The sequence below is a fragment of the Filicampus tigris genome, chromosome 12 (genome assembly GCF_054856515.1).
Source record: "Filicampus tigris isolate MCC_2025a chromosome 12, RoL_Ftig_1.0, whole genome shotgun sequence".
NCBI lineage: Eukaryota > Metazoa > Chordata > Actinopteri > Syngnathiformes > Syngnathidae > Filicampus > Filicampus tigris.
In genome coordinates, this window is record NC_141228.1 from 17,935,701 (window position 1) to 17,953,828 (window position 18,128).

At 40.3% G+C, this 18,128-nt stretch overlaps 2 protein-coding genes across 12 annotated transcripts in view; one reads left to right on the top strand and one right to left on the bottom strand.

Moving 5' to 3' along the window:
• osbpl1a (oxysterol binding protein-like 1A) overlaps positions 1-2,214 on the top strand; it is a 33,158-nt gene extending 30,944 nt beyond the window's left edge. For 2 of the 3 annotated variants that reach the window (XM_086046534.1, XM_086046535.1), the window contains one exon: positions 132-2,213. In XM_086046534.1, coding sequence (XP_085902660.1) covers positions 132-234 — 103 coding nt within the window. In that variant the 3' untranslated portion in view covers positions 235-2,213. Of the gene's footprint in view, positions 1-131 lie in introns of all 3 variants that reach the window. The other variant, XM_086046536.1, reaches the window with a different exon arrangement.
• The window catches only part of LOC147138844 (laminin subunit alpha-3-like), a 25,059-nt gene continuing 6,931 nt past the window's right edge, over positions 1-18,128 (bottom strand). For 8 of the 9 annotated variants that reach the window (XM_086046530.1, XM_086046533.1, XM_086046532.1 and 5 more), the window contains 29 exons: positions 17,938-18,111; positions 16,692-16,861; positions 15,690-15,809; positions 15,461-15,615; positions 14,651-14,777; positions 14,257-14,356; positions 14,064-14,180; positions 13,093-13,263; positions 12,560-12,711; positions 11,178-11,372; positions 10,797-10,948; positions 10,257-10,419; positions 9,877-10,004; positions 9,660-9,807; positions 8,602-8,703; positions 8,395-8,528; positions 7,970-8,087; positions 7,275-7,403; positions 7,061-7,191; positions 6,268-6,378; positions 5,788-5,932; positions 4,995-5,113; positions 4,538-4,718; positions 3,342-3,485; positions 3,111-3,270; positions 2,729-2,856; positions 2,557-2,647; positions 1,994-2,107; positions 1,462-1,923 (listed from right to left, as the gene is read on the bottom strand). In XM_086046530.1, coding sequence (XP_085902656.1) covers positions 1,775-1,923; positions 1,994-2,107; positions 2,557-2,647; positions 2,729-2,856; positions 3,111-3,270; positions 3,342-3,485; positions 4,538-4,718; positions 4,995-5,113; positions 5,788-5,932; positions 6,268-6,378; positions 7,061-7,191; positions 7,275-7,403; positions 7,970-8,087; positions 8,395-8,528; positions 8,602-8,703; positions 9,660-9,807; positions 9,877-10,004; positions 10,257-10,419; positions 10,797-10,948; positions 11,178-11,372; positions 12,560-12,711; positions 13,093-13,263; positions 14,064-14,180; positions 14,257-14,356; positions 14,651-14,777; positions 15,461-15,615; positions 15,690-15,809; positions 16,692-16,861; positions 17,938-18,111 — 4,028 coding nt within the window. In that variant the 3' untranslated portion in view covers positions 1,462-1,774. Of the gene's footprint in view, positions 195-1,461; positions 1,924-1,993; positions 2,108-2,556; positions 2,648-2,728; positions 2,857-3,110; positions 3,271-3,341; positions 3,486-4,537; positions 4,719-4,994; positions 5,114-5,787; positions 5,933-6,267; positions 6,379-7,060; positions 7,192-7,274; positions 7,404-7,969; positions 8,088-8,394; positions 8,529-8,601; positions 8,704-9,659; positions 9,808-9,876; positions 10,005-10,256; positions 10,420-10,796; positions 10,949-11,177; positions 11,373-12,559; positions 12,712-13,092; positions 13,264-14,063; positions 14,181-14,256; positions 14,357-14,650; positions 14,778-15,460; positions 15,616-15,689; positions 15,810-16,691; positions 16,862-17,937; positions 18,112-18,128 lie in introns of those variants that run through there. The other variant, XM_086046526.1, reaches the window with a different exon arrangement.

Below are 18,128 nucleotides of genomic sequence, written 5' to 3' on the forward strand. Positions count from 1 at the left end.
GTGTAATTTTACACCGAAAGGGTGGGCAGGCGTTCCGAACTATTTGTACTTTGTATACAAGCAATTGAAAAGTCAATTTTTCATTCCGTGTCGTTGGTCTTACTGCTCGCATGCTCGTCTTGGTCGGTCAGGTGGTTCCAGCTGGGCCCCAACCCCCACACCGGCTCGCAGGACTGGATCTTCACTGGAGGATACTGGGACAGGAAGTATCCTCATCTACCAGACATTTATTAGAATTCTCCACAAGCAATGCGCACGTATGAACTGTGGCCTTAAACTGCTTTGACATTCTAGAAGTGTGCGTTATAAATGCCAGTGTCTGTGGGGTTTTTAAACAAATGCTCATCATTGTCGACTTTTAGCTTGTGTGTGCGTGCGTTTATTGTTTTTAATAGGCTGCTGTCTAAATGTTTTTAAATTCCTGACGTTCTTGTGTGAACTGTATAAACACATGCTGAGCCGTCAACAACCTCATCGTCATACGCAGTTTGCTAAGCTACACAAAACATGTTACATTTCCATGTATAAAAAAGAGGAAACCAGAATTGTATCTCTGATTGTTATGTATTGACACCAACTGGTCACTTTACTAGGTATACCTGTAAAAATCTAAAGACAAAGCAAATATATGAATTGTATTGAAAAGTGTACCTCTGGGCTCTTTGCTGGCTATTTTTGGCCCCCTCACTTCCTTATTTTTTTTAAATTTTAGCTGTGTTATTACAAATGGAATAAAACTCCAAGGGTGGGTATTTTTCTTCACATTTTCAAATTTTACATTTTAGGGATTTCATTCTATCAATAATATACGATTGATATCAAATTGTAACTTTTGACTATTGTGGCCATTTTCGGCCAATGGAAACCCATGAACCCTTTTTTTTCAATTCCTATTTACTCACTGGATTGAATCAGACAATTTGACATTTTTTTTTTTATTCTAGACTCAATACTTGGAACTTTTTCTACTAGATTATGTCATTCATCAGTTTCCGGATAATATGCAAGACAGATGGACGACGCTAGTTGAAGAAGGCTTTGAGTTTTGTCTGTTGGCAGAGCATAAAAGTGAAGTTTGATGACTTCTCATGAAACTCGAATAACTCTACCAAGTCAGTGCTAAAGCAGACATCTGGAAAATTCTGTCCTTGAAGCCACTTTCATTCAGAAGCATGGTATTTTGTCGGCATGGTTATCATGACTGTACCCACAAAAACGCTCAATAATCCATGACCAAGAAGACATGGAAAGTCTGCCATTTTGGTGTAGATTAGCCATTTCAGGCTCAATTTATGGGTGTCTATATATGCATTTAAATGCACCAACTTCAAATGAAATGACATTCCCATTTTTGTTTGTTTGTGTTGGTAGCCAAAATTTGAAGTGTGGATGTATTGAAGTGTTTTTTTTTTTAATTAAGGAACTGTAATACCCTCACATATGGGCAAGGAGAGTCACCAATACACTTTCAACTATATACTCAACAGGACAAACAGTCAAACTCACATATACAAAATGAGACCACTCGCAAGAAACAGATGCTAACACTAAAATAACTGGCCAACCTGACACGGTCGCGCACTAAGACACGAGTGGCTGGAGGGGGGCGTACATACTGTGTATCCGTCATTATTTCAGTATACATATTTTTAGTGAAGTATGCTAAGATTTTTCAAATGTACAATATGTGCCCCAGCTCAATAAATTGTTGGGGAACACCAAACGAGACATCCAACAGCACTTGCTGCCTTTATACTGACCCCATGGCCTCCTCTCATTGGGCGGGACATGCTTTGATGTCCACCATGCCGAGCACCCTCACTGCCCGCGTCTCAAACGCTACGTGCCTGCCATTAATTATCACGTTTCTCAAGCAGCCCTTATACGGCGATGTCACGGGGGCATCACGTAAATCTGTGGCCCCTGTAAAATATAATAAGAATACATCAATCTCCTTTGCTCTCTTTTTGAAAGCCGCGGTGTGATTTCTTACCTCCAATGTGAAGTAATGTCCACGTCATGGAGGAGGGAATGGGTGCGAAGGATCCTGCCTTCTTTTCAGACGCGCCATCCACCATTAGCATGAGGTCTTTTTGTCCTTTGGATACTAAGCAAGGAACATGTACAAAGATATAAAGGATAAAATGTCATTATTTCATGCTTTAATTCAATGGACATTGTGTTGCTCCTTCTGGTGTGTGAGCCTTGGCCACCAAGGGGCAATTGTGTTCAAATTTCCATAAGATTTATAGCTATCGTGACATCAATGCCAGTTTTCTTGTCCTGTCTATGTATGTTTTACATTGTGTATTAGCATGAACCTAGTTAAACTAGTTAAGTTAAATGTGTATTTTCTTGTTTTTCTTTTGCCAGGGCAATCCAGTACCGCAATTGTTTTTTGTGTGTGTTTATGTGTACCTCAAATTTTGGTTGGGAACCCAAAGAAAAAAAAGAAAAAAAAAAACAAGCAAAATTTGGAGAACTTGTAAGTCAAGGTACAAAAAGGAGAAATAGACCGGCAACTCAAAACAGTTTCCAATCACGACCTAAGCATACCTGTAATCACATGAAATTCCCCATCACAGAGGTTCTGTGTAGTCAGTGCGGCGCTGACAATTCTTCCACCATCATTCACAGTGACGCCCACCTGCAAGATCACAAAGTCACTCAACTGCCCCCCACCCCTTTCCTTAATTAAATGGGACGTCGTCCAAGAGGGAAAGGTCACCGTGTTGTTAATCAAGAACACGTCCAAGCTGGTTACGTGGCCCCGTGCGTGAAAGAGAAGGCCAGTGAGGTGGCGGGGTCGCAGCTCCAAGGTCAACACAAAATGAGCGTCCACTGCAAAGGGTTCATCTAGGTAGGAGAAAACCAAAATACCTACATGCAGTTGTTTGTCAAGTAAATTATGTAGGAAGATTTACGGCAGGGGTGGGCAAAATAATACCCACAGCCACATCGCAGGCCCATATAGAGAAACAATAGAGATGTAACAGGTGTATCGGAAAATCGGTTTGGATTTGGATGGCCACCAGATGACGCAAAGGTTTGAAATTAAACGTGGCTCTTGAACACAAAAGTTTGCCCACCCCTTTTTTACGGCACCAAACCTAAAACGACGTGGCCGCCGCCAAAGTACGCCCCCCTCTCCACTAGCCCGTCCGAGCAGGGCGACACCCCGCGGGCCCCTTCAGGTTTGCCCACCGGCTGATTGTTCAATCTGAAGTCCCGCACACAGCCTGAGATGCTCTTCAAGAGGATTTTTGGCCCCTGTGGGAGGACACGAGCCACATGTAATACAAACGCACATGTAAGGATATGTGACAAAGCTTGGCACGGACTTTAGTAGCCCCTGGGTGGCCCCCCAGGTAGACATGATTGTGGAAGTTTAAGGACGAGCCTTCCTTATTGGGCAAATGGCCATCAGTCACGCGGATTCCATCAACCAGAAGATGGAATGTGTTCTGCTCCACACTGCACTCCACCTGCCAAAAAAAAAAAAAGTCAACAAAGATGTCAGTGGGTTACCCATAATGGGGCACAAATGCTAGAATTCCATATATTTGTCCCCCCAATTTAGCTAACTAGTGGCTTGCAGCAATGCTATTAGCTAAATGAATACAAAATAATAATGGCTGCACAAAATATTGACATTCTGGGCTCAATTTAGACAGTTTCACTTGGGGGTGTGCTCACTTTTATTGCCAGCAGTATACAGTCGACATTAATGAGTTGTGAGTTGAGTTATTTTTAAAGGATGGTATATGTTTAATGTTATACATGTTATTTACTGACTACATGGTAGAGTCATTTATTCAGTGTTGTTCCATGAAGATATAATAATTTTTAAAAAGACATACTGCATATAATTTTTGGGGGTTACGTGGGGGTTTTGTTTGTTTATTTTTGTCCTTTTCTCATGGATTCTAGCTTTGTTTTGAGGTGCTACAGTCTACAAAATGCCAAATTAATGGGAGCCAACTGCTAGCATTCCAGCTATAGCTCCCATCTTTAGAAAACTCCTTGCTTGCGGCCATGCTATCTGCTATATATTTTGTTGGGTTATGAGTTATTTAACTATTTTCATGTTCATCCAACTTTTGTTTAGGAGGCTACAAAATGCTAAAACAACTCGGTAATGATGCACAAGCGTTAGCATGCTAGCTATTTAGCTCACACCAATAGTGACATAGTACATTACAGAGCCATATAGCGTACTATTATCAAAACATATATATTTTTTTGTTTTCGGTTTTAATCATGGTTATGGTAGTCTAAACATTTTAAGAAATGTAAAAATAACCCCAAAATGGCAAATGCCAGCTAGTAAATTCCCACCGAGTAACCTAGTATCTCGGAGTACTGCTATGAACAAATGATTTAGTTTTCTGGGTTGGATTTTAACTTAACCTCAACTTCACATGCCCGTCCAGTTTTTTTTTTTTTTTTTATTGTACCAGAAACTCTAAAGTTCACAGTAGCAATAGCAAACATCTTGAGGCTGTAATTGCTTGAGCAGACTTTGCAGCCCATTTACTCTGTGCCAGTGTCCGTCGTTTGTCTTCAGCTTGTGGTGGATGACTCTGCTCGGCCCAAGCGACATCTTAATCTTGCCGTTTGTCACGTACAGAGCTAGCAGGGGCACCTGCCCCGTGCCCTCAACAAAAAGGATGAGACCCTTTGAGGACTGGGTCTTGACATCCAGGGAGAAGTGAGGCCTGAAGCGATAACAGGAAGTCTTGTTAATTCATGTCAGACAGACTATCAATACATTGTGAAAATATCTGTATTTCATATTTTAATGTACAAAAGCAATTTGAGGATATTCTTGGTCCAAGTCAAACTTCACTCAGATGTGTGCAAGGAAAATGAACAGTATGTAAGGGTCAAGGTGAGCCGCCCTGCCGGCAGCCTCGTGGTTTAATGATCACAACAGCATGCGGTTCCTGTCCTCGGGAAGGACCCGAGAGGATGACTTTCGAATGTGACATCACCTGTAATTAAGGTCCTGCTGGGGCAGCTTGTACGCCAGCCAGCTGTCTCCCTGCGAAAGCTCGTAGCCGCGGCGGGGCACTCGCTGACGTCCGCACTCGTCGTCTGTTTGGTCCGTCGTCTGACACAACACACAAGTGATGAGTGTGTAACAAAGTGGTAACTGTAATTGGCTCTGAAAATTACGTGTGAAATGCTGAGATGGGACAAAGTACCAAAGGAATAAAATTCAGTCAACATACAGTAGAACTACTCACACACATTATTTTTCATGATATAAAAAGACGAGTCATTTAAAAAAAAAAAAATTCTCCATTAGTGTGACCTATACGCTGTAAAACTGGAATAAAACAGATATTGTAAAGAGGGGAAGTAAGGATAAATTATTTTGATGTTTGCACAAGTGTACACACCCTCTGTGATGCGTGCGGCTGTGTTCAGATTTCACCAATCACATTGAAACTCATGTTGAACTGATACATCTCAACTGCTTATGTCAACGTCTGTTTTTTTTTTAAAATCGAATAATCTATAGGCCATTTATTTTTAAGGGCAATAAAGTAGGATGAGTTTTGAAAAAAAAAAAAAACTTGATTGTTAAATTTCATACTTGATGTGTGGGCTGACATTCAGAGACAACCTTTTGTATACAAACAATACAAATTTTGTATAGTGTCTCCTCTGTAAATGTCAGATTACTGCAGTTCAAACTTAGTGCTGCCGGAAAAAAAAAAACGGCACCGTTTCTTCACGTTGGCACAACCAAACCCAACAATGAGCGAAGGAAGGACTTACTTGTGTGAGCATCTGGAGCTGTCTGCTCACGTCTGCGGGTAAACGTCCAGTTTGCGTGGGTGAGTTGAGACGGCATTGACCCAGGGTGACACTTCCCGTAGGCGGCAGAGAATTCAGATCCACGGGCGTAAAGCTCTGCTCCGACCTGTGTCAAGTTAGGGATTTTTATCGACCCGACCGTATTTGTAACAAAACGACAGAACAATCGATATTACACACTAAGAAATGCCGGGTTGTTTTTCTAACCCAGTCGCTGGATAGCCGTGGATTTTGAGCAGATTGGGTTACTTTCACCCAAGGTTGGGTTAATTATTTTTGATCCAGCAGATTGGGTTGAAGATTGGTCAACTCTTCATCCCAATGCGCTGGGGATAAATAACCCAGAACCTTTTAGACCATTCGCTCTGTTAGCTATTTCACCCAATTTGGGTTAGTTGTAATCCAGCACTTTTAAGCGTTTAGATGACAACGAGTCCAAACCTGAAGTAAAGGTTAGTGATGCAGCCTTTGAATTCTTCTTCTTGGTTCACCTTTGGCTCCCATTTTAGTGTGCGGAGGACGACGTCGACGTTGTCAACTTGGATCTCCAGCCTGACAACAGCGCAGGATTAGTCAACTGAATCTTCTTAAAATGCTGCAGACATGAATTACGTCTCACTGCCCTCAGTCTCTCCTTGGATAAATAAAACAAAATGGCTGCTTAGTGCTCTACAGCCTCCACTATGCCACAGCATTCCTGTTTACTGAAGCCCACAGTCTCTGCTCTAATAAAACGTGTCTCCTTAGAAAAACAGGTACTCCACAGTCTCCGCTAGGCTGCAGCACTCCTTTTTCTTGCTGCCCTCAGTTTCCTTTCAGTTGAAATGTAAATATAAAATCCGATAGATATACAATAAATATAATAATCCCCTGCCCTGAATGCTCTGAGTGTCTCTTTAGTCGAAGGGTCTCCACAGTCTCAACTTTGCTACAGCGCTTTGTTTTCTTGGTGCCCTCAGTGTCCTCTTGGATTACAAAAAAGTTCTACTTAAAAAGTACAGGTACTCCACAATCTTCATTTCTGTCTGTTTTGTTTCAGAGAAAATGTGTCCCCTTTGTTAGTACGGGTGCTCCAAAAGGCTGAACTGCTCCGTTTTCTTGCTGCCCTCAGTCTCTTGGCAGATAAAGCTAATCTTTTCAATAAATACAGCAGACCTCAATAATCCTCTGCCAGAAATGACCACATGTTTCGAATTCTGACACCTCCAGCACGGTTGAGAATTGCAAGCAGTACCTCGGCGTCTGCGCCACACACAGGTAGTGCCATCTCCCGTCGTCATATCTTTCCGATGACGTCACGTTGTGATGATCCAGGCTAAGTTGCAGGAAGCCATCGGCCAGGGAAATATGACCTTGGGAGAGGCTCTGCGGAATACACACGCAGAAAAATACTCATCTGGAGGAAAAGGGGACACTTTTTTTTTTTTTTTTTTTGGCAAAGGTTTTACCTGAGAGCTGCTCCTGAGAATGACGCCATCTTTGTGCGTGCTCCTGAATCCCAGAGCAAAGCGCATTTGGTCCGGCACAAAAAGACGGTCAGCAGAAAGAGGCGAATGCAAAGTGGCTGTGCGAACCCCCTGCATTAAGGACAGAAAACGGGATATCAAGTTGTTGGTTCAACGGCAAAATAGAGACTGTGGAGTACCTATGTTTATGAAGGAGATCAGACTCAAGGCAGCAAGAAAATGAAGCGCTACAGTTAAGTGGAGACTATGAAGTACTAATACTACAGAGTCCAGAGTTTAGGCACAGCTGTGTCAGCTAAGATTAGCATATTTCTTACATGGTCTCATACCCCGAAGGAGTCCACAGTCTCGACTTTGCTGCAACACTCCATTTTCTTGCTGCGCCCAGTTTCCTCTCGGAATAATGAGGGTCTCCTTAGTCAATATAGTTACTCCAGTTTCCTGTACCACTTAATTTTCTCTTTGCCCTCTGTCTCCTCTTGGGTAATTTGTCTCCTTAGTAAATAGGCTTCCACAGTCTCCACTTTGCTGCAATTTTGTCTATATGCACTCCAAATGTTTTTTCATGACTGGCCGTTGTTGTGAAAATCTTCCTGAGGTTGTCAGTGCGTGATAAGTGTTGGGTATGTTGTGGCAACGTTTCGTCAATCATGCAAAAACAATGGTAGCTTGTTTACCAGCAGTCCAAAGGGACAAGCATCACTGACGCCAACCGTCGTGTTGTACGCCACCATTTGGCCATCGGCGCTCACATTATCCACGCAGCCTCTCAGCGGCGGAGCGATGATGTCGTGCCTGAGGTCAAAAAGGCAGGATGGAGAGAAACAATATCATCCTGTCATTTAATTTGGAATGAATCCATATCCCTGATTTAATTGGACAATTTTGAGGAAAGGGGATTTTTTTTTTTTACCTTTTCCAGCACAATAGACATTTTAAAAATTCACAGATCATACCAATCACCAAATCAAAATGAAAACACTCAAAAGTTGCTATGAACAGGATTAACTGCACATTTTAACCTTTAAATATGCTATTTATTTCATTTTTCAAGTGATTGAGTGTTTAATTATTTTTTTTTTATTCACAAATAAAAATGTACCTGGTTCTAATGTGCTGAGGCACACCCCCTATATAAAAGCTTTTATAAGGAGTGTGAACGTGCTCGATGGAGATGTGCTTGTCTTCATAGTGGACCGTGATTGTGTCATCAACGGTGATGGCAAAGTGTTTGCCCTGGGAAAACACAGCTCATGATATTCGGACACAAGTGTATTTTTTTCGGGGGGGGGGGCTTGAGTTAACTTACAAAAAGAGACACTTTTTCAGCTCTCCGAGCTCCTTCAAGGGCTGTGTGTTGACCTTGAAGCACCAGGTGGCCTTGTTCCACCAGCAAGCAAAAAAACGCCTTCTGTCGTGCATTCCAACAGAAGCAGTCAAGTAGAGGTGGAAAAAGTATTTACACTTGGAAACAGGGGCGGAGTCTGTGCACACCCAGGCCCGCCCAGATTGACAGACTGCCCACCCAGTGAGATTCATGAAAAAATACTTTTACTAAATTTTTTTGTAAATTATTTTTTAATTTCAGTTTCATTGTGTTTTTTGATTTGATTGAATATTAAGAATGGCATAATTGTCGTTGTCTAAGAAAGATCTGAACTTGGTTATTATTCACTTGGTCATTTTATGTGAATATACGATGTGTCGGGACAGGAGGACTGTGCTCAGTGAGAGAAATATTTAGGCCCACCCTGATTTTTCCAGGCCACCCATTAGAAACGTTCTGGCTCCGCCCCTGCTTGAAAACTGTCCTTACTGATGTCGCGTCGTTATCTGCCGAAGTTGAAAAAAGTCACAAGCCTATTTGGACTAAATCAGGAGTAGAAAATACAGATACATGTTTTCAAATGTTGGGGGTAACATTCTAAATTTATCAGGATATATCGTATGTCCACCTCCATCGCAGGTTACTGGTTTGAAGACCTTCTAATTCGCAGATTTTTTTTTTTCCTCAATTTTGTTCTGCCTGTGGTTTTTACACTGTATAAATTGTGTTACTGTGAAAACAGTAACAAGGCTTCTTTAAAGATCAGTGTTGTTTTTGCAAAATATTACTGAATGTTAAATCCTCTGTAATCCTACTTTTTACACCTACATATGCTGTTGGTTAAATTCTTAATGTACATCTTTGGGCAAAACTAGGACTAAACTAGATAACTTTGTCCTCGGCAAGCGTTCTGGTTTGTCTGTATTGCGGAGGTGGGCAGGAACGTAAGTTACTGAACTCAAGTAAAGTATAGATACCCGAAAAATCTACTTAAGTACCATGACAAAATGTTTGTTCTTTGTATCTTCCGTAAGTCTTACTTCTGTGCCCATGTAGAACAACAAGGCATCGGTTTCCCGGCTGTATGTGTGAAATTCAAAGATGCGTCTCCTCTTGTGCGGCTCCTTCACCAAGGCCTGGCCGTAGCCGCTTCCCTGGTAGTAATGGGACACCTCGGCTCTGGGTAACCTGCATGACGACCCGTGGCTTTTCCTGTCACTGTTTAATAATTTGCAAGGCTCTCTTTTCGGCGCTTACATTTGAGCGGGCGTGCCGGGCTCCATGTTGACTGCGCGCTTGTAGTTGGAAAGACAAAGTGGCTCTTCGTTGATGTAGAGTAGTTTCACGAAGCCTCGGTACCTGGGGTAGCGCAGCTCCTCGGGAGGCTGGGAATGAGAATGATAAAAACACAAAAAGTGACATGCTAGCTCCATCAAGTGGAATGCGAAAAAATCACGCAAATACGTTTTCATGCTGCGCATAATGTGTCTCAATCCAGTACAGTACAATTTTTTAAGTGCAGTTCAGTTGTATTTAATTGTATTTGTATCCTGATTTCTATCCTGTTCAGAGCCAGGGTTTAACTTTAATGCAATACATTTTAATTGAAGCATAGCTTTTATTATTTATGTATTTACGCTGAAATGTTGAGGGTAGCCGCCCACGTAGAAAACCGTGCGTTGCGGATCGAGGACAAGGATGCCGCTCGTGGCGTTCGGAACGTGACGTTTGGGGGCGTACGGGATGGGCTGCTCTGACGTGAAGTTCGCCGTAATGTTGACTTCGGCGTCGTGGTAAACTCTGCAGGAAGAAATTGCTAGAGCGGTAATTCACAACCTCTGCACCAACTTCACTTCAATTAGCCTGAAAGTTATTATTTAAATCAAAAACGTGTAACTTCCACTACCGATATCTCCACCATTCACAGGGGAAGGGACTGATTCTGACCGTGAAGAGCAAAAATCAACAAATAATTGACACGCTCTTATAATTTCCAATGGATCATGTAAAAAAAAAAAAAAAAGCCAAATAAATGGGGTATCGTGTAAAAACACACACACACACACACACACAAATAAAAAGGGGTCCCCACCAATAACGGGGACAGGTTACAAAATAAAATCGATGAACATGTGAATTTGCGAATGCCGAACCATATTTTCCCAACATGGGCAAACCTGTGGAAAACAACGCGGTCCAAAGCGGAGGCGTGCGCGCCGGTGAACGTTGTTATAGGACCGGCTGCCACCTCGTGGACGTGGCCACCTAGCTTGTAGACACAAATCAACACGCCGCTCCTGATGGCCATCCCTATGTAGTCGCCAGATGCCTGAAACCAGATGAGATTGCGCGTTGGAGGCGAAACTACTCACACCCTGTATTTGCAGTACAGACATCTGTTTTCAATTTTAGGAAGTAAAAGTATAAACCCGACAGAACACTTAAGTAAAGTACAGATTCCTGAAAAATCGACTTAAGTCCAGCTGTCGACAGCTGTGAGGAGCGACAAAGTATTTGTAGTTTGTTACTTCCTCCGAGCGTCTCGACAGGTTACTCACATCCTCGCCACCGAGGTACAAAACAAACATGTCATCATCTCGCTGTTTGTCTCGACGCTTTCTTCGGTGCTCCACCGGCTTTTTTTCCACACTGAGAAGGAGGTCGACGGCCGTGAAGGCTTTCAGGTCTTCAGCGTTGCTCGGCGGATGAAGCTCAATGTGACCCTTGCCGGTGAAAGCAGTGGCGAGCGAGAGCTGCGAAAAATGACGTTACAATAATTCAAAGTTTGACAAATATTGTGACAAGAAACCTTCGTTACACACATCGACAACAGCAGTTTCGTGATGAAGTGCTGCCTCCACGAGTGAAAATACAGTCGAGACTTTTACTGTCTTTTTGTGCTTTTTTTCTTGACTAGTCTTGACTTGTGATAGGCACTCGCCTGGTCGCCTAGTTCCCTGCCTGCTAGTCGTCATGGTGACGAAAGCTGTACTCAGTATCGGCACAAAAGTAGAGGAAGCTAGGTGAGCACAGGCTGAAATGTGAAAATAAAATGCTAAAAAAAAAAAAATAGCATGTGTACTACTGTTGTAATTTGTCTGTTTGTGATTCAATCTCTTAAAATGAGCCTTTTTGATATTATGACTTCATTCCCGTAATATACTGATTTTACTTCAGTAAATAATTTTTTTAACGTAACCATCTGATAACGGCTATTCGTAAATTACACATCTTCCTGTAATATGAATATATTCTCCTAAATGACAAAATTTGTTGTCACTTTCTTCAAAATCTTAATTTTTCTCACATATTTTTTCATATTATTCATTATTTCATATTATTTACTCTATTATTTTATTTACATTAAGATTTGTTTTGATTATGATACTGATGTTTATTTTTTGTACATAATACGTCCTTGCAATGAAATTTATTCTCTTAACATTTCAAAATTTTCACACAGTATTATGATTTTAGTCTTGTAATATTATGACCAGATTCTCATAAATTACATTTATTAAAACTTGAACTTAACTTTTTCCTCATAATATTACTATTTTATAATAATATGAATTACTCGTAATATTTGAACACTACTTTCATTTAATTTTATCATAGTAATTAAATATTCCTTTACTTCATTCCTATGATTCATTTTTTTCTCAATTACAATTTTGACTTTTCACTTGTGATATGATGAAATTATTCCCATGGAATTATTACAGAGTATCAAACTATTTTCTGTACAGTATTAAGATTTTTAATCATGCAATATTACAATCTCCTTCTGGCGAAATTACGATGTTAGTGTTCGAAGCATGTGACTTTATTATCGTATAGTCATATGAAACTCTCTATTTTGGTTTGGGGCTCAAGCCACTGTTTTCTTGCAGCTATAATTCAAAATCACCAGGAAAAAACATGCGTCACAATACATCACCCCATTAAGATAGCTCCTCGTTTCCTGGACCAGGTCTTTGATTCTGCTAATGTTTTCTGTCATGTTGCCTCTCGTTGGGAGTGCTTTTGACAAGGCCTCCACTTGGGCGAGCTTGTCTCTCACCACTGGTAGCTCCCAGTCCAAACTCCTCACTAGAATCCACCATGAACAGGATTCAACATGTTATTTAGAGAAGAATTATAGGCCATATTTGGTAACATCAAAATTAACCCACAGATAATTACTCAATCAAATTTTTTTTCAAGTAAAAAAAAAAAAAAAAAGCCAACAATACAGTATATATTGTTTGTTGTTCTCCTCTAATTTCTACATTTTTGGACCAATTCAACCCGTTCCAACTGTTCAATTTATCCCTACTGCTTTTTTAAAAATAAAATAAAATAAAAAATGTGGCCAGATTATGGCACCAAAATTGGATGCTCATTTGGATGATCCTGTCATCGCTGCTTGAGGCTTTTGTTTCTTTTTTAGTGAGTGCTTTATTGAGGGCTTTTTTTTAATAAACTACTTACCAGTATGTTGTACGTCATTTAAAATGTTATTGAAAGCAAGAGCGCTGCTGTTCAAAGTCAATCTGTCCATTTGCTGCCTCATATTCATCAGTCTGTGAGTGACATCAGTGAGAGTGTCATTTGTAGCAGAAGCTTCTCCTTTGGCAGACCGTATGAGGACATTCAAGTCATCTGAAATCAAAAATAAAACCATCAAATTATTTCAGCAATCACCACTCCACAGAGTTTGTATTGTAACTTTCTTGAAAATTTAAAAAATATATATCATCTTGTAATACTACAGGTTTACTCTGTTAAAATTACACATTTTTCACAATTACTTTTTTTTGTAATGCAAAATTCTGATTTCAGCTTTTGTTACATGACATATTTTTAACATTCCAAAAACATGCACGGTAAGTTGATTGGTCACTCTAAATTGCCCCTAGGTGTGATTGTGAGTGCGGATGTTTGACTCTGTGTGCCCTGCGATTGGCTGGCAACCAATTTAGGGTGTCCCCCGCCTACTGCCCAAAGACAGCTGGGATAGGCTCCAGCCCGCCCCGCGACCCTTGTGAGGAGAAGCGGTATGGATAATGGATGGATGGATGTAATATCTACAATCTACTATACCTACTTGTTTTTTTTCTATATTTTTCTCTCATATATTACATTTATTCTTACATTTATTTATTTTCTTTTTTAAATGTAATATTATTTACAGGTTATAATATTATACCAAATTCTAATAATTGTTCCGTGAGACTATTAATTTATACCCAACAGTTTATCCTCTTTAATTTCATAGCATTTCTCTTGGCTTTATTGCTTCCATTACATGTAGATGTTTTTTTTTTTTTAATTTTGGTCCAATCAGCCTTAATGTGTTGTTGAATGTGATGTATGTATGTATATATATATATATATATATATATATATAGATATATGATCATGATGATATAAGTGGTGACTCCACACAGTGAACCACTGACCTTTTTTGAGGCTTTTGATTTCATCACTCACTCTGGAGATGTGAAATCGCAGAGATTCTCCTTTGTCTTTCTGCCTTTTCATGCCATCTTTGTGCGTGTTCAATGACTGTGAGAGCTCTGATGGACAAAAAATGTCATCATACATCATCTACACATTTTAAATAGAACTGCACAATGTTTTTTTTTTACACACTTCCGAAGTAATTCTGGGTGTTATTGGCCGCAGTCCATAAGTGAGTGGAATTATCTCTCAGGGCCTCCGTCGTCAAGAGCAGACCGCTCCCCATCACATCCTAATTAAGTCATAAAACAACTATGTTAATTTTTTTTTCATTAACTGAGCCACTGAGAACTCAAAAAGGCTGACTCCATTTTTGTCATTTTGAAGTTAACGGCAGTTAATGGCAAATGAAAACAAAAAAGTCATATCTTTAGTGTACTAAGTACGAAAAAATTATGTTTATAATTTTTCATGAGCTACTGAAAAAGTTGACAGATGTTCCGACTCAGACCACTTGTGCACTAAACCGTTAGTGGCTGCCCCCCTGCAAAATGACAGAATTGGAGTTCACCCCCACTTGAGTCACCTTTAAGGCTTTGTCAGCGGCCACGTCGGACCGATGCGCAGCCATTGCGGCCTCCTCCATGTCAGTCGTGATGTTCAACATGTTGGGATCGCTCGGCTGCTTTGCGCTGTTGGCCGTGGGAAGCATTCTGTCATGACATTCAACACAGTGGTCAGCAAATAACATTTTAAGTCAAATTGTTCTAATAAAAATACATAACATCTAGGGTGTGAATCCCTCCGATAAAAGACGATTTGATACGTATCTCGATACATGGTGTGATACTGTGTCGTGCGGTGAGGTTCATGACTGGTGAGGCACTACTTCTCTGGAGTTGGATATAAAAATAGATAGCCAAAATAGAAGGTTTGATTTTGTGACATTCTCACAATGAGCCCTACATGTAATCATTAATTATTTTATTTTATTTTTTTTTACTCTTCACATGCATTGGAAGAGACAGCAGGGGGCAGCACTGCCTCACTTGCCTATCCTGACCGCACGTCCCTGGTGCGATAGGAAGCTTCATTTTAAAGTTGAACAGTTCGATTCATAGGAATGACAATATTATTTAATACGGTACGGCTCAGTTCGAGAAGGTATGATACTCTTGATGTCATTTTACGATACAAGTGAACATGTGGCATTCGATTTCATGCACTCACCTCGAGATATTTTGTTACCAGAAAACTTTAAATCACTCACCCGACTCACAAAAACTGAGTAATCTTGCTTTGGTTCTCAGTAGCTCAATTAGTTAACTGGTTTCCACTAAACTAAAAACTACCAGTAAATGTGTGTGTGTTGCATAAAAATGAAGTGTACACCCACTTTTTCATGTCTGTGGCCAATCTGCTGAGTTCCCGTGCATGTTCCTCAGCCTCGCCGATGTTCTCCGTCTTGGCCAGAATATGGTAGACGTTATTAATCCTCTCGCGCAACTGCTGCTTGGCGCCATCTAACCGAGCCGCGTCCTTCTCGAAGCCCTGTCGTGCAAAGACAGAAAACGGCATCAAACCGAACCAAACCAAACTTGCCGAGTAGAGGTACCGCCTCTCACGTTTTTGGCGTCCTGCAACTTTAAGAAGATGGTGGAGATGTTTTCTAACTGATGTTTTCTTGTGCTTTCAGTCACTGCACGGAGGGAACGTGTCTCCGTTGTGGTTCGATCGTGACCATGCTGTCAAGTCAAAAGATTCAAGACAATGCAAGTTATTCTGCTGGAGTGGAAGAATGCATGCCGACGGAAGTAGTGATTTTAAAATCCCAGTCGGGGAATTTTTCTTAAAGGTCGCATGGTTATGTGAGAAACATTTCCGAGGGGCAGTAGATGACTTTACTAGAGGTGCAGCAGACTGTGAAATATAAAGAAACACAAATTTTGTCTCTCATTCACAAACCCCCAAAAATCAACCAAGTAACAACTCGTAAATTTTAACAAACTCAAATTGGGGCAGAAATATGCAAAGTTCGATAATCGTGAATTTGCATACTCACTCATTTTTCTGGGGGGACCCATCCTCCACTATTCATTGTTTTTGCGCTCAGGCCAAAGTAATTCAAGTTTTTCATTGGTGTGATCGTAATGTTGTTGTTCGGTTGAATTAATCAGTGGTATTTTTTCATCTGTATATGAGATGTCCTGTCTTCCCGAAAGTGGAAATATGTTCCACTACGCTCCCTATGTTAGTCAACTTTTTTATTCCCTAACATGTATTATTGTATGTAAATGCCCAAAGCTGCGTTTAATGACTTAAGACCAGTTGTGTAAAGGGCTGGTGCGCACATTTGTTTGTCAATTTGTGATGTCACGTCAGTTTGTGCTAGCATGCGAATTAGTCCAGTATGCTAGCTAATACTACCGATGAGCCTCTAGTGAAGGTGGTTTCATGTTTGTGTTGCATAAAGTAACTACGGTCATATATGTGTAGCGGAAATCCTGAAGCTCCAAACCACAACAAATGGTGGGAGTTAACCGTATTTTCCAAAACAAAACACAAAATGAAAGCAAAACATTGGTGGAGGTAATACATAAAGTCATGGGAAGACTTTTTGGTCTTACCTGCAGATGTTGTAGGGTGGAAGCACTTTTCAAATGAACACGTCTCGCTCTTCTAACTGCGACCTTTGCACCTGACAGAAGGTCAGTCATGTGTCCGAGAAGAGCCTGTGATGCCATCAGAGAGTCTGCAGTCTGGTTCAGAGTCTGCTGATTTCGTCTCGCAGCCAGCACTGAGGAGGACGAAGACATTCAGGGAAGATTTTATTCTTTAAGTAGTAGCATTGGTTTTAATCCGAGTTGTAGTGTGCTATTCTTTGGATATGAAATAATCATCAAGCAATTTCGGGTTGTTCTTCGAAAACCTGAGCACAGATTATCTTAGCATTAAAGCTAAAAGCTAGGCTATCCACTGACATTTGTGTTTTTGTGTGCGTTTTTTTTTTAATTATCATTCCAATTACACCTTTGTTGATATAGGAAAAACATTTTTAAATTTCTATTAAACAAATAAAACTACCATTGTTTTTTTGTCTATTTTCTATTTTAAAAAACACTAATGATGTCATGTGTTGACATTTTTCTGAGTGGGGTCTTATCTTAATGATTTACTATTATTTTGTTGTTGTTTTTCCCTCGGATTTCTTTTTGTTGTTTAATTTATTTTGTTCGTTTGCTTTTTTTTTAAAATAACATAGCTACACTAAAAAGCTAGCAGGTGCAGCAACTTAAACTACATTAACCTTTAATACAAGAGAGAATTTGTCATTTACAGTCAAATGCACGCACTTATCCTCTAGCAAAGATAACAAACGCAAGTGTGTGGGAATGTATTTCTTTTTTTTCTTATCCCTGAGTGGATTCTTTGATATTACAGTATTATTAGTAGTATTGTTTTTTATCACGGTTTTTAATTTATTGTTTTAACTATTTTCACGAATAATATATATTTTTTTATTATTTATCAGAATTATTGTTTTATTAATTTTAGATGGAATTTATCAGGAACAAGCGTCTCAATGCACTATCCGACAGAACCATTTTTTTCCTTTTTTTTTGCGTTATCTGACTCAAGATAGATGAGAATCCTGAGTTCAAAGATAAAATCAATATGCTGCCTTCCACATTTTTCAATTTATTCACTTCCGACTTTAATAAATGATTGTTAAACATCAGCTATAAAAAGGATCTAGCAAGGTAGCTGAGGTTTGGCTTTTCCACTTACATGCCCATATTCTAATACTTTTAAATTGAGTATTATTTGCATGTAAACATTGTATATGGTCTGTGAGAAAGCAATCAGCATCACATTTTTTCTCCATCTTCATCATCTGGCCTCGGGTTCGGCCCCTGGTCGTCGCCTCCACGCAGACCCTGCGGCTCATTTCCTCCACGAGCCGATGAGCCTCTTCCATCACGGTCGCCTTGTCTCTTCTGTCGAGCCTGATGGCATCTGCAGCCTTGCTCGGCCGCTTTATTAAATCTGACAAACAACAATAG